Raw genomic sequence first — 15691 nt, 5'->3', positions numbered from 1 at the left:
CTCACTAAGTCTTCACGAATGCTAAGAAGCAAATGGGTCATTTTGTCCAAGTCTATTTCTTCCAACAGCTGAGCGAAGCCCAGCTGACTGAGACGCACCAGCAGCATGTCCAGGGGGTCGCACTGCAAGGCAGTACCCGACTGGAGCTTCCCTCTAAGAGTGTAGCAGTGAGAGCGCCAGCTCCAGAGCTTCCCTGCCCTGGAGCTCAGTGCGGCTCCAGGCAGTGGTGAAATGAGCTAAAGCGTGTGAATCCCATCTGGACGGAAGCACAACTGTAGCAGCTTCCAGACAGAGGCAAGCTGGACGTGCACCACAGCAGGTTTTTGTTGACCATCTTGTAAATGAGACATAACGCACACTTTGGTTGCAATTATTTTTTAATGGAAAAGACTAATCAATGTTTCACATAAATATCAATTAGTGACAAGTCAGTTGAGTAAAGGAATACATACCCCAAGTTTTAAAGGCTCATAATGAACGGACAAAGTAGCACACAATGACGACTACATGGAATTAATTGGAAGAGGTGGGCTGCACGTCAATCCCATTAATTAAGTTCAACTGCCGATCACATCTGTTACTGGAGTTAGTCACAGTGCAGTCTTCCCATGGAGCAACAAGGACACATGAAGGGGAAAGTGAACTCCTAAAACACCTCTCTGCCTCCAGCAGAAAGCCCTGGCTATGAAAGTACAAAAGCCTCGTGTTGCTGATGTTAAGCCCTTTCAGGGTCTGGTTTCAGATGTGCAGTCTCCCCTTCTCAGACGAAAAACTTACTTTTAAATGAATGCACAGGATTGATCAGACAGGAATGTGTTCACACTGCAAAGTGACACCAAGGTCGGATCTTAATAATCATTTGTTTTCTACAGGGTTGTGAGGAACTCAAGTCGCTTTTATTCCCAGGCAGGCTGCAGGGATGGGGAGAAGGGGGCCTATTTTCATAGTCATTAAGAGCAATTTGTTAAGTGAGTAGAAGCTGCACCAGAAGCTGTGGAGCTTCACAGTTTTTCCATGGAGCCTGACAGGCATGATCCACGTTTCCATATAACGTCTTTTCACTCGTTCCTACAGACTCAAAAGGCTAAATATCTGAAGAGGTATTGCTCATATTATGTCCACAGCTTCAGGAAGATCCAAGTTACTGGACCTCACTTTCACATACATAATCACATGGAAACCACAGATTAAATACCTTTAAACTGCATCAGTGGGAGCCACAGTTTGTCAAGTTAGTGTTTCCCAATTAAACAGCAGGTCATCAATCTGCTGAAGGCATCTAATTCCCCAAATATTACCTTTAAATATTATGTGGCTAAGATGCCTGCTTTCCAGTGGTTTAGTCAATAAAAATTCATTATGAATTACCTAGAACTAACAGAAACACACATTTCATTTTACAGCTTTTTCAGTGACATCCAGATAGTTTGTAAATGCTGGGGACACAGTAGGGTCTGATCTACTGGTGCATGAAAATTAACACCCTACCCTGTTCTCTGAAAGGCTTAAAATTCACAAGAAGAGTTTGGATCTAAAACTAAGTTACCAATTCTCCAGTCACATGTTAGGTCCCATAAATCCATGTGTTTTTCAAAGTCTGGATTTCACATATTTAGCTGTGAAAACCTCCAAAGTGAGCAACTGCTCCATAAAACAAATTGCTTGCAAGTACAGCCCAAGTAAGCTGGAACCCAACGCATGACAGTTGCAGCAGCTGAAAGAACAGCAGCACTTCTAAAGTCACTGTCAAAGGTGGACATTCCACAGCACCAGGAAGATTCTGCTTTATACCTGCACTGGCCTCAATATCGTGTGACAACCCGTTAAAGATCCTTGTATTCCCATAACAGATACAAATTTGCTGGCACCTCTAAAGCATCAGATTGCTTATGGTCAGTGGGTTTACATTTCAGAATTAATGACAACAAAAAGGGATCTTCTGCACCAGAACTCTGTTAGATAAGGAATCTTTCTTTTTGTTATTATTTTAGAAGAGAAAGCAGATGGCCAAACACAAAACACAAGCACTCAGCTGGCTGCAGTCACTCAGTGGTGTGCGACTGGTAGCAGGAAGGGGATGATTTCAACACATCCAGTTCTTCACATCTAAACAAATTTAAAATAGGGTTATTATTCTCTTTGATAAACAGCAACACTTTGGGGAAAATAAACAACTATAAGATAATACCTTTGAAAAAAAGTGATACTAACATTCCTCCTAGAACTGAGGATCCTGCCTTTTAGGGTTTGAAGTACTCCTGCTAAGGACTATTTCCATTAATTTCAAAAACAATGACAAAAAGTTATCATCAGAAAGGAAAGACATGATGTCAGCTGTAAATACATTACTAAGCTAGAAAGAAGCTGCCTGGAGATTGATACACTAATTCCATATCTTAGTTACAATCAGAGTTACCAAGTCTCAATCAGTTGAGAGATTTACACAGGAACAGAAGTAATACCCTCCCTGGCCTGTGATCAAAAGAGGAGGAATAATAACAAAGGAGAATGGTCCAAGCTGTTAAAAAGATGTATGGGGAGGAAATTACTACACTGTTAAACATAACAGTGTAAAGAATTTAAGGTGACCATTAGCTGCCAATATCTGTGTTCTGTACCATTCTAATACATTCTGTATCCTACCTGTAGAGGAGACCGATACAGCCATTTTTCGTTATCTCCACTGAGTTTCATGCAGGCAAAAAGGTCACAAACTGTAGGAAGGCCAAAGTCCTGAAAGAGAATTCACCTTAATTACCAACCCCAAACATAAATACATTCTGATGTATCTTCAAATTCTGTAAAGTGTTCAAAACCAAAACTGATTTTTGAGTCTTCGAGATTAATACTTCCTTCATTTAGTATAACATATTAACTTGTTTAGTGCTCAGTAACTAATCATTGTGAAAACATTACAAGAGCCAAGAAACCTAAAAACTTTCACTCAGTATCGTTCAGAAGAGCTATGGCCTTGGAAGAGAATGAAGTCATTAAATTCAGTAAAGCAATAAACCTGGCGCATAAGACACAAAAGGATCAAAAACTTATGCTCACTTGTGCTTTCTTGCGCAGAAGCCATTTATCTTCCACTGGAGGCAGGTTTGCATTTTCTAGGTCATTTGAAGCCAACACCCAGCTGTTTACATTTAAGGGGAGGTGGAATGGAGCCAAGAGGTCTAGGAAAGGACTCTTGAAACTCTTGTCTGCTTTTTCCCGACTCTCCTTTTCTTCTGTGCTTTCTGCTTTGTGCTCAGCCTTGGCCAGCCAGCTTGTCAGAGGCCTCTCGAGCAACGCTTTCCAGGGTTCTGCGATCTCTGCTGAATAATCTGCTTTCTCTGCACTCACGGCTTCCCCTGGGAGCTGCTGGGCGGGGCTAAGCCAGGAACTGGCAGCAAACTTGGTCTTCTCATGCTCAGGGTCTGGTACATCTCTCTGGCTGACTGGAACTCCATTTTTGTCCTTCCCATCTTTCTTCAGAAGCCATTTGCAAAGAGCCTCTTTTCCACAGTTTTCATCACACACGCATTCTGAAAAGCTGGCGCACAGATCATTAGCTTTGCACACATCTTCCACTTTAAAGGGGGCCTGAGGATGCTGAAGAAGCCAAGCATTTACAGCAGATGTAGTGGGTGATTTCTTTCCATCAAGATGCTCATTCAGGCACTTCAGATTTCCCAGGTTCTCGATTTCCACACTTTTGCTCTGGCTGCCACGACAACTGGTACATGTTTCAGCTTTGAGGAGCCAATCATTCAAATTGCATTCCTCTCTAAAAGGTTTAAATTCATTCTTCCATTTCTCATCTGAAGCACTGCTTCCATTTTCTGAGTCAGGAGTAAGCAGCCAGTCAGAAAGGTCCATCTCTTCTTGTCCAAGGGATTCTAATTCCTCCACCTTTTCAATAGTGGAAAAGGACGAGCTGAGAGTAGAGGTGGAGTCCTTGCGACCAAGGGAATCTGTCTTCCCAGCAACATCACGCTGCTGATTGTGCAGGAGCCAGTTCTCCAAATCCTTCAGATTTCCCCAGGCTTGCTCAAAATAGCAGACTTTGGAAGAATTCAAATCCTAGTAAAGACACATTGAAATACATCTATTAACACTAAAAGGCAATGTTCAGTAACTGTTCGTATAGATAGAGCTCAGAGCATTCAGCTAGTGAGTGCCAAAGCGTCAGGTGAATGTGAGGCAGAAGGAAGAGTACCACAGAAGGTCTCTCATTCCCACCACATTCTGCTTGCCATCAGGTATTGTGTTTCCTCCTCTGTTCAAAACTAGGTTAGCACACAAAAGGTTTACCTGGCTGGGCTCTGACACACACTTTTGGGTAACCCATTCCTCAAGATTGGTGCTGGGAACGTAGGGAGCCTGGCGCACACCCACGGGCCTGCTTCCGAGTAACCAGCCAGCCAGCGAGGCACTCACTGTCCCACACGGCGCCTGCTGCAGAGACAGAATGCCTTGGTTAGGAGAAAGGCTCAGCAGTCTGCCTATCTGTGGTGAACATCAACACAGGCATTCAGCAGGCAGCAGAATTTCTGCACCTGAAGGAAAAACAGTCCCCTCTAATTATGAAAAAAAACCCACAGGAATTGGATAGTTCCAACACCAAGGAACATGCAATTAAAAAATCCTGTCAGTCACGCCCCACATACACTGTCATACTCTGTTCTTGCCTGTGTGCTCCTGGAGCAGCTACAATATCAGATCACTCTGCTCACCACAGCCACTGTTACTGGCTACTCAAGCATCTTAACAAACAAACACAAGTCACTATTAAAGCTCACATAACGTGCTCGAGTTCTCCTCTTTCCTCTAATGCAATTAAACTCTCAAACACAGGTCAATCTTACCTGCTCACAGTTCATTAGGGCACAGCTCTGCCCTGGGAACCAGGGAGAAGTAGTCTCTCTCTCTGAGGTTTGCTGAAAGAAAAGTAAAAATTAACTTAAATCTCCGTTTTGTCCAGTTTCTAGGACAAATTCTACAATAAAGCAGAAGTAAAGCACAGTTACAAATTCTCAGTGCTTTATGGCTAACAATGTTCTCAACATTTACAAACAGAATGGAGAAAAAATTACTATAAAAATACTGCCTTGAGTCTGCTTCCTTTAACAGAATTGTCTCAAAAAATACAGGAAATATGCTGCTTACATAAGAATCCCAAAATACTTTTATCACAAAAAGATCTACTATGTTTTAACTATTGCTATCTAAAGAAAACAGTAACGAATTTTCATCTGCAGGAATAGAGCAAGAATGCAGCAGTCACTCCCTCAGCCTCTTCCAAAATACATTAAAACAACTGTACATAAGTAAACTCAGTGAAAACTACATGCAATAATTAATAAACCACTGTGTATTTATTATACAGCTAAAATTATATGACTTGCACACAGAAGCCATTCAAGCTGTCACTAAAAGCAAAAGTATGACTTGGAATATATTGCTCTACTGAAAAAAAAATCTTTGAGGCAAGTATTCCAACGCAGGGAAGTCCTGGTGCTCACCATCGTTTTAATGGAACCAAATGAGGTAATAGCTTGGCGAAGGTAAGATGTGTCAGCCTCAAAATTCAGGATGGAAGACTCTTCAGGTTTGAGTGTAAGACTTTCCAGTCTGAAAGAAAAAGGTGATAGTTAGTTACAGAAAGGAAAAAAAAAATTACAATTCTCTTCATCTCTCCTGTTTTGGAAGTCAGTCCATTATTTTCTAAAAAGGCTTTCAAGCTACTTGGCAGTAATCAGGTAACAAAGAAGACTTTTGATACAGCATACAAGAAAGGAATGGCTATCTACAAACCAAGAACAGAATAAACAAAGCCAGCAAAACACAAGTTTCACCTTCTTACTTCAACTGCCATCAACAACTAATATTTGAAATAATCTGCATAAATGAGTACTTCTCCTGCTCATTTTAGTCCTGGTTTATCACCTCAGACTGTTGTTCTTATTTCTAGGAAGTATTAAAAATGTAGGAACAGTGAGATCTGTTAGTCTTATTAGAATAAAAAATCAGATTAAATTCCTAAGTTAAATGTGTTATGTGTTAACTTGCATCATAAAATATATTTACCTCTCCAGGCAAATTGAAATCTGGTTTGCCAGTTCGTTACTGTAGGAGTGTTCCAGCTGATGAATAAGGCAATTGAACTGTCCCAAGTACTGCACGGAAGACAAAACACACGTTATTGTTTCAGCTTCCAGGATTAAAATTGAGCCAATACTTGCAAGGACGACGTTTGCTTGAAAATGCCATGTGCAGCAACTGACAACCAAGCCTTACCCAGTAGAGCTGCTGTGCCTGCTGCTGCAAGGCCTCCTCTTTGAGCTGCTGGATCAGATCCACCTGCTCGAAGAGCCACACCTCACGGCTGCGCAGGCACTCCAGCTGCCGGCTGATGTGGCTGTGGATCTTGGCCTTGACCTGTCAGGAAACACACACCGTTTCTGCATCTGTCAAGCAGAGTGGACGAGCATGGGCTGCATGGATTGCAAACTACTGGTTGTCAGTGGCAAGTGGTATTTGTGGAGCGATTTATCTCAAAAATTCATCACAGTCACCCACAGCAGCACATGACTCAGGTCAGTAACAGTTCCAAGGCTACCTTTAAAGAGGCATCAAAGAAGAATGTAATTTGTAATCTCTCTCTATTCTGATGTTTCAATCATCAGCTTTTGGAAATGCTGCATGCCTAAGCTCGCAGAATTGATAAAGAAGATAAAGGTATACAGGAATACCTTATCAAGAGCATTGGCAATGTGCTTGCAAATTGCTAGGCAAATTTCAGACCACCATGATAATAGTAAATATTCTGGAATAATAAAAACTTTAATTGAAATCATGTTAGTTATTAAAGAATCTTTAAGAAGTAATTTAAAATTACCTCCCGCCAGTTTTCTTTAATCTGCTGTTCAGCTTTGACAATTCCAGATATAGCTGTTTCCAAGTCCTTCTTTGCTTGAAGGCACTTTGCCAGAGTGTCACTGCTGCAGGAATTTCTATTTCTATCTTGTGGTGGACTCATTCTTGAAGTGTTCCTAAAACACAATGGAGAAACGATTTCTTAATAGTTTCTATTCCTCTTTAACAGAAGAGGAAGGGCATCATATGAAGAACCATCTGCTCTACTTCACTTTAAAGGTGAACAAAAAACCCCCTAAGGCCCTACACAGATGCAAGTTTTCTAAACATAGATAAAGCTCTCCTCCAGGAGCAACAACGGTCTCTCAAACGCCTCGGCCCACGGAATTTGCACAATCACAGGAAAACCAACAGATATTTGACAACAGCTTCAGCCACAGGAGTTTAGGCAATCCTCCCCTGCCAGTCACCTTCCTCCAGTTTTATGCCGAGCCAGCAAACTCCAGAGCTGAGGGCTGATTCAGGGAAGGTTCAGCAGCAGTGTCGGAGCTGGGGGAGAATGGCCTGACCATGGGCAGGAAATATTTCAGCCGCCCTTCTTTCCTCTGCAGGCAGTGAGCTGGCTCCCATAAATGAAAAAATTCCAGTAGTTTCACCAACTGAAAACCAACAGGCTGCTACAAAGATCATTCTTTACTAAGCTGCAAAGGCCAGAATTTTCACAGCTACCCATTTTGTCCTGGTCACAGCTGTGGCAACTTCGCTTCAGCACAGTGTCAAGTAGAAGGGGCTCAAATACAAAAGTTCTACAGAAGTTATACTGGCAAGGATTCTGCAAGTAAGGGGGAAAAGATAGTATGGATTTTTACTAAAAATGGGAAGGATCACTGTAAGCACTTTTCCTAACCAGTGGGTTATTTTGTTACCAAAGAGTTTGAATTCTCCTGTCAGTTTAATGAGATTCCAGAAGCACTAAACATTGGTAATATTTATTCTATTTAAACAAGTTCTCAGCAATGACAACTATGGAAATACCCAGCAGATTTAAAGCACACACATGTGCCAATCTAAAATGTCACAAATTTTACCACAGCTCTGGAGGGAACTGAAAGTAGTTTTGAATATAACATGACAACCAAGAGCTTGTGTTACTGAGCAGCTATTTAGTATGTAATTTCCAAGCCCCATGATCATATAAACTGCAACCCAAAAGTCCTTCCACAGGAAGATATAAAAGTGTGTGTTTCACACAGGAGAGGGCTAAGAGCGGCTTTCAAGTGGAAGGTGACAGAAGAAACAATGTTCACGGTGGGGCAGGAGCAGAGGCTGCACCTCCCTCAGTTCCCTCAGCACCATGGGCTTGCTGTCTCTCCAGCACCTCTGGACACAAGACACAGACTAGGCACAACAGCCACCCCAAGACCCTCCACACAACTCAATGCCATCCTCACCACAACATCTCATCCTCCAGGAACTGGAAAGCACAAATGCAAGAGAACTCAAATGTAATATTGATGTTTATATTATTTTGCATCAAATCAGACAGTGCAGAAGTCCAAAATACATCATTCTCCACGCTGTGCTGTGAACACCAGTATTTGGACACCCTAGCTTGTTCACAGGTTCACTTCTATAAGGTTTCATGATCTTCACCATGCTAGCAAAATTCAGTAACAGGTAAGCTAAGCTTTTTCTCACAACACTCCCTAGACTTTATCTTGCTTTTCAACTCTAACATACAACCCAGAGGATGTAGGAGCCAATAGTGTAAGTGGGAGCCCTAGTTCCCAGATGTAATCTAACAAGTAGGTGACAGCAATACACTCAGCCAAGAAAACAAGGATATTAGGTACCTTAAAAACTATCATATACCCAAAATTAAATTTTAAAAATCATATTTTTATATTATTACATAACAATGTCAAAGTCTGAAGGGCTAAATAAAGCTACCATATTTGCTCACACAATAGATAATGTACTTAACAACTCTTGTAAAAATTATGTTTACCTACTTTATCACACTCTTCATTAGCAACTTCGTAATGGCACAACTGAATTTAAGAAGCTCACACACTCTTCTCTAATGATCTCTGAAACTACTGTTTGTTGCTTTTCCTTTTTTCAATGACTGCAAGAGACTCACTCCAGAATGTATGGAGAGAACGAATGCTGCCTTCCTCCAGCCAGCCAGCTCCTGTTAAAATGGCTGTTCTGAGGCTTTGTCGCAAATAAGCCAGTAAAACTCTCATGTTGAGCATGAGAGCCAATCCACTCTTCTTTTTCATTTCCACAAGCCTCTAACAAAACCAAGTGGGGGCAAGCACCTATTTCCTTGCTTCCCAGTTACTCCCAAATAGCACTGAGAATTTAAGATGTTTTCAGGCCACATGCTCTGATACACCCGCGATCACACAATTCGGCTCACCAGTAACAAAACACAAGCAGACACACGGCTGCAACACACCGTCACCCGCCTTGGCCATTTCCGTGCCATCAAACGGTTTCCAAGCACACGGGGGTCGCCAGCAGCCCCCGCTATGTGCGTCACGGGATGCACACCCCCAACAGCTGAGCTCGCACTTACTTTCCGCGCTCAGGAAGCAATCCCGCAATGTCCGGTTTATAACGCGGCCTCCATTCCCAGGCACGGCCTCCGGAACGCTCTCCGGAACGCTCCCGACCCTGCAAATTCCGCTCCAAGCGCCGGCTTGCTGGAGCGGCCCCTCGCCTTATCGGGTCGGCCCAGCCCGCGCCCCGCCCCGGCCACCGCGCCCGGCCGAGCCGCACGGCGCAGCGCGGGGGGGCCCGGGCGGGCCGCGAACACCGGCCCCGAGCCGGGACGGGACCGCGCCGAGCCGCGGCCGCTCTGCCCCGGCCGGGCTGCGCTCGGCCACAGCACCCAGCGCCTCCCAACACCCAGCTAGCAGCTGAAACCGCGTAACCTCAACGTTTTGCAACAAAACCGCTATTTCTTGCAACTTCGTAAGTGTGGCAATGTATCTTCTGCATGCAACAACAAAGCAGACCCGAGCGCTGAGACATCCCTCCCGGATGGAGCAGCAAGAGCCAAAGAGCTGCCAGCCGACCCAGCTGCCGAGCTCAGCCTTCCGTCCCTGGCCAGGCACAGCCCGGCAGGGAGGCTCCCCATCCAGCACTGAGCCTGCGACTGACAGAAACCCTGACACTGAGCAGCTCGGATGCCAGTTAGCTCCTGGAAGGACCAAAATGACACGCACACACACACAATTCTTGTCACAGCTACTCTTGCTTCCACAATTTCATACACACAGCTGAGGAAAGCACACAGAATGGCCGCGGGTGGAAAGGGCCTTGAAGACCACATCATTCCAACGCCTCTGCCATGGGCAGGGACACCTCTCACTAGACCAGGGTGCCCAGCGCCCCATCCAGCCTGGCCCTGGATACTCCCGGGGATGGGCCACGCACGTGTCCTCACCGGCATATAAGCAGCAAAAATGTCAGCCACGAAACCAGAAGAACTGCCTGAATGATAAGGAAGATTATATTATTGTTCCTAATAGTAAAATAACTACCAGTTTTTACAGAAGACTTTTGGCTCACTGGAGAGGTGTCACCACAAGACCCTGCAGCTCCAGGTGCTCTGTGCAACCTCCTGGCTGCTTGCACTCCACCCCTGGCATGTTACTTCCCACAGGTCAGAAACTGCTGGACAAAAATAATTTTAGGTTTTTAATTAAGTATCTGGTGGCTGGGGAGCAGAGGAGGAGGAGACAGCCCTGCCTCTTCTGCAAACAGGCTGGCAGGAAACTGGTTCTGCCAGCTTTTCACTCCCAGCACAACCATGTCCGCTGCCCATTGTTTTTTATTTCAAATGGGTGTGGAAAAATCACCTCAAAAACGGGGCTGTGCAGAGCTTTTGCTGGGGAAAAGCTTCTGAAGGGAATGAAGCCTCCCATTGAACAGGCTCTATTTATAAATGTGGAATGATTTCTTCCATTTGGCAGGACAAGACTGCTCCAAAGGCCTCTCTGACCTGTCTTTATGTGGCTTTAAACCAGCTGGCTTGATTGAACTGAAATCCCCACGGACTTCCATCTAACCCCACCAAAAAACAGAAGTTCCTCTTAAGAAGCTCTCCCAAATTAGACAGGCAGGAGTTGTGGTCAGGGAGTGAAGTACTCGAAGTACACGAGCTGAATCTGGGAACTTCCCATTTACATCCAAGCATAACAAGCACTTTGTACAGCGCAGCATCAGCACTGTGTACCAGTATCTGTATGGAGCTCCTCCTAGGGCATCATTTTACTCCAAAACAAGTCTACAACACCTTATTTTTTTAAGTCACAAGCCATGTGAAGCAAATAAATAACCTTTAACAGTTTCAAGCAAGAGAAAAAGTGAAATTAAACACCTTAAGAAATAGTAACAGAAGTTTCAGGTATTACATTTTTTAAATTCAAGTAGTTTTCACCTCTCTGCACAGTATATGGTCTGTGCCACGGACCTGAACACCTGTGACTACTTTTTCTACCTGTTTTAGCTCTGAAACAGCCCAGCCAGTGCACAAAGCACTTGTACTGAGACAATCTCACAAGAGCTGGGCTCTGAACAGTCACAAGTCACTAATGCAGCTGTGAAGAAGTCGGATCCCATGTTATTCCATCTATCATATAGATTTTTTTTATGCACAACAAGCACATAACTGAAATCACACAGTATCTGAACATGAAGGCCTGATATCTCTATGCTATAATTACCCAAAATTCCAAAGAAGATACCCCAGAGTGGGGAAGACACACGTTTACCTTAACGCAGATTGCACATTACAACGCATCTTCCAGACTATTGCACTTAAAACCCTTCGGAAAACAAGTGACAGCCCCCTGGTTCTGCCTGAAGCATCTGGCCCCACAGACAGCACTGCCATGCTCTCTGCACATCCATCTATCCAACGCCAGGCGCTCGCAGCGTGACGAACAGTGGTTTTTACATGGCTGCCGGCTTCTTTCCGCTCCCCTGACGGCACACCTTACCGAAAGTCTCGGGGGAAGGCAACCTTGTTCCTCTGTCATCTTTTCTCTTTAATCCCAGCCATAAACACCGAGTTTGAAGCTGTCAGAATGCTCGGCAAACCCCCGGAAGCTCTGGCTCACACCATTTACCAGCAACGAGCGACACAGGTCTGACAAACTTTCAACAAACACGATGCGGCACAGCCCCGGCCATTCCTAACCCAGACATCTACTGCTTATATAACCTCTGAGAAGCGCAGCTGCTAACAAAAGACTCTGCCTTTGCCATTAGAAACGTGGCTTTAGGAGCGCTCGCGGCACAACCTCTCCGGCACACGGAGAGCGAGATCAGCACGAAACCGCGGCCCCGTGTACCGTGCGAGCCCTGCGCCGCGGAGCGTCCATTTCCCGAGCGACCTGCCCGACCCAGGCCGGGCGCCTGGGCACTTCCCGCAGCGCGGCACGGGGTGCCTCACGGGATGCCTTACCGGATGCCTTACGGGCTTCCTTGCGGGATTCCTCACGGGATTCCTCACGGCTCCCCCCCGGATGTCTCCCCCGCCCCGCCGGCCCCGCCGCCCCCTCACCGCTGCCCGCGCGCCGCTCCCTCGGCCCCGCGCCGTCCGCCCGCCCGCCGGCCCCGCGCGCTCTCGCGAGAGCGCCGGCCCGCGCGCCCCCTGCCGGAGCGGCGGAGCGGCTGAGGGGCGGCGGCGGCGGGGGTGCTGCTGCTGCTGCTGCTCACGGCAGCCAAAATCCGGGAATCGCGGCTGACCCGGCAAGGCAAATCCTCCAACGTGTATCACGGGGAGAGCCACCGGTGTGGGTCTTTTTCGTGTCCACCGGAAACTTCCCGGAGTACGTGGCTTGGTGCGGCTTTCCCCAGTACAGGTTTTGGGTTTTCCTTTCCGCAAGTGTGAAGAACACCTCCCGATTCTGCCTCCCCGCTTTCCAGCCGGGAAAAGGATGCAGTAACTGCTCCCTGCCCGCACGCTTTACCGGTCGGGGCGAGGAGATCGGCTCAGCCGGCCAGAGCGAGGCGCTGATCACGCAGAGGGCTCGGTCCCTGCGGGGGCCGTCCAGGAGCTGGACTCGCTGCTCCTCGGGGGTCCTTTCCAACACAGACTATTCTGTGATTCGGTGAGATTTCAGCCTCTCCGTGACTACCCGGCCAGCACATTTGCGAAGTGCTGCCTTTCGTAAGTGTACACTCAGCATTTAAAGCTTAACAAAGAATGTATGGGGGCTTCAAGCAGAAAGGACTTCAAATGGAAATCTAAGTAGCTAAGTACATGTGGTAACCGAGTCACAATTTCCCACACATTTCCTCCTCTGGGCACAGTCCAAGGAGCCGTTCTTCTGATCAGGACCTTACTCGCGGTTACAAGTACAAATTATTCAGTGCTGACATAAGAGAAAGTATAAATCAGCCGCCTAATCCCAGATGTGCTGTTACCCTAGGAACAAGCATTTCAGGTATTTGGCTTCCTTGCCTAAACATGTAGCAGACACAGGGTGTGTTATATAATCCTCCTCTCTGTACTTGGATTTAAGAGGAAAAATAATACCAACCCTGCCTGACCTCGGAAAACCAGGAGCGCTCATACACCTGTTGTGCTCCCCCATGCAGCCAACCCAGCAGGACTGTCCCGCGGAAAGAAAGCTGCCTCTCCTGGGCAAGCAGGCACAGTGGACAATGGCAGGTTTCTGTCATGTCTTCCACAGGCTTGACGAAGGCAATATCATAATTCAGATGGTCTGAGTTTTTTTGTTGGTAGAGTTGCTTCACAGAGTACACTTTCTGTGTGGATTCATTGTGGTTAAGGTCATGCCTTCCTAAGAGGATTTGCTCTTTGGCTACATCTTCCATCTTACCTCTAAAGGAATATCAGGGGTAAGGAACCATATGCATCTTTTAATGGTCTCTTTCCTCCCACCCCTCATGGCAGTACACACTGCTCCTCCCCCAGCCACAGCCTTTGCCATGCCAGATGTGCCTTTTTATACAAACCTGCACAGCAGATCAGAAAAAGAAACTTAAAATTACAACAGCTGAAGCAAAAGGCAAACTGGTGATCTACTAAAATAGAGGCAAAAGGTTGGGGAGAGATGCAGTTTTATGGGAAAATAAACAGGACAATCTGCTCATGTTAAAACAGAAGCAAAGATGGAGATGTAGTCAGCAGTTCTTCAGCGCTGGATACAACTGTATCAGTGTTCACAATAACCCTCCAACCAGAGTATGAAGAAAAGCATTTTGGATGCATGAAAGGGATCTAAATACACATCAGAAATAGTTAATGAGGATAAAAGCCTGCAGCTTGTCCCTTCAGAAGTTTGTGACACCACATAATGCATGGCTACACCCAAGATTCAGTGCTATTTCTTGCTGAGTAGGAATCCTACTTACAGTTCTGCAGCATAAAGCCCATCCTTCCTTGATTTGGCAAAAGTGTACTCCTTTGTCACCCAAAGACATTTTTCCTTGCGCATCTGCAGTGTGGGAATGAAGACCAGGGAGAGATTCATCCCCTCCCATCCCCTGAAAACATGACGTTCGATAGAAAACTGGAAGCTTTCTCTGCATTTCTTAGGTATGGGCCTGCAAAACTTCTACTGGGCACCACTCAAACCACAAAAAACTTGAAGAATATTCTCTGGTGCAATGGCTTAACAGCAAATTTTCTGGGGTTTAAAGAAAAAAGAAGTTTGTTTTCTGATCAGATTGTTCCTCTTTCAACAACTGCAATAATGTAGTTGAAGGGCATCAGCTGTGTTAACTTCTCTGCTAAATGCTGCAGAGTGAGTTCCCTGCTCTACAGCGCTACCACACAGCTGAGCAGTGCCTCCATCCCTGCCTCCTAAACGGGGAATAAGGAAGCTCAGCAAGCCCGGCACGGCTGCGGGTGCAGCGGGACACCAAGGCAGACCGAGCTGCCGGCTGCTCCCTTCAGAAGCAGCAAAAGTCCCCAGGCAGAGTATGAAATTCTAGAAGAGTCGTCATTGTAGCCGTCAGGGAACCTCACGCAGGCTCCCGCGGGAATAGCCAGCTTCCTCAAGCTCTGCCGCTGGAAAGGGACTGTTTTCCCTTGTCCCTGCCAGCCCGGGTGCATGACCTCGCACGTATCCTCTCTGACGTGTGTCCTTGGTCCCCCTCCAGGCAGGCGTGACCTGGCACCCGGTCCCACAGCTGTGCGCCAGATCCATCCCCGGCCTTCCCGCAGGGCCCGTGGCCCCAGGGCGACCTCAGCCCCCTGCCCGCCCAAGGAGCCGAGCGGAGCAGCCGCCTCTTGCGCTCAAGTCCAAAGGCTTCACTGCCCCACAGGGCACTTTCAAAGCTCTCTGCACTCTATTTATTCACCTTGAATCTTTGCTGTTGGTGTCGAGCCACCTCAGTGCCAGAGAGGAATGAAATGTTTTTCAACTCCCACACAAACAGTTTCTTATATATACTGTAAACAGATGTTTCAATGGCCTTTTTCTGCACACCACACACAGCCTTCTTCCTTTCTCTAGTTTAGGGATTTCTCATTTCTGCAAATTTTTTACTTACTGTCTATTCTTCTATCCCACTTCACACTGAGCAAAAGTACCACCTACACCTAACTCCACACTCATCTTTCACTTGAAGAGGTTCTCAGGAAGGTCTTCTGTAGCTTCTCCAGACAGCCTAACCAAAGGCAGAACTTCTGGAAGAAATGCATTGCTTTTGTGAATTAGGGTCCCACCACAGACATGAAAAAACTTCTTACTTGTTGTGGCCCAAACCTATCAGTGCAAAAAATAACAGGCACAGCACCAAAGGACTCACACTAGAGGGAGGCATGTAAACAGCTTAC

At 46.1% G+C, this 15691-nt stretch overlaps 1 protein-coding gene across 6 annotated transcripts; it reads right to left on the bottom strand.

Annotated features, from left to right (window-relative positions):
* Positions 1–359: 359 nt before the first annotated feature.
* Positions 360–12518, bottom strand: NCOA4 (nuclear receptor coactivator 4). Of its 6 annotated transcripts, none has more exons than XM_038140594.1 (10): positions 12443–12518; positions 6884–7037; positions 6283–6423; positions 6073–6161; positions 5508–5616; positions 4851–4922; positions 4297–4440; positions 3055–4065; positions 2644–2733; positions 360–2106 (listed from the first exon to the last, which is right to left on the bottom strand). In XM_038140594.1, exons 2-10 carry the CDS (start codon positions 7022–7024, stop codon positions 2101–2103), a joined length of 1803 nt encoding a protein of 600 aa, XP_037996522.1. In that variant the 5' UTR covers positions 7025–7037; positions 12443–12518; the 3' UTR covers positions 360–2100. The 6 variants fall into 6 exon arrangements, with proteins under 6 accessions (XP_037996522.1, XP_037996518.1, XP_037996520.1 ...); XM_038140590.1 differs by having other exon boundaries at positions 12344–12478; XM_038140592.1 differs by lacking the exon at positions 12443–12518 and adding an exon at positions 12231–12331.
* Between the last annotated feature and the right edge of the window lie 3173 nt (positions 12519–15691).

Source organism: Motacilla alba, chromosome 6 (genome assembly GCF_015832195.1).
Source record: "Motacilla alba alba isolate MOTALB_02 chromosome 6, Motacilla_alba_V1.0_pri, whole genome shotgun sequence".
Lineage (NCBI taxonomy): Eukaryota > Metazoa > Chordata > Aves > Passeriformes > Motacillidae > Motacilla > Motacilla alba.
Note: the sequence above shows the minus strand (reverse complement) of the source record. Positions and strands in the feature narration are given on the sequence as shown.

What these genes read in the sequence shown, in the direction of transcription:
- NCOA4 (XM_038140594.1), bottom strand. Translation starts at nt 7,024, where the DNA reads ATGAGTCCACCACAAGATAGAAATAGAAATTCCTGCAGCAGTGACACT. An exon ending in TTGGTTCCATTAAAACGATG is followed by an intron (nt 4,923 to 5,507) that starts GTGAGCACCAGG and finishes CTTTTCTTTCAG; the next exon opens with CAAACCTCAGAGAGAGAGAC. An exon ending in GTGTGTCAGAGCCCAGCCAG is followed by an intron (nt 4,066 to 4,296) that starts GTAAACCTTTTG and finishes TGTCTTTACTAG; the next exon opens with GATTTGAATTCTTCCAAAGT.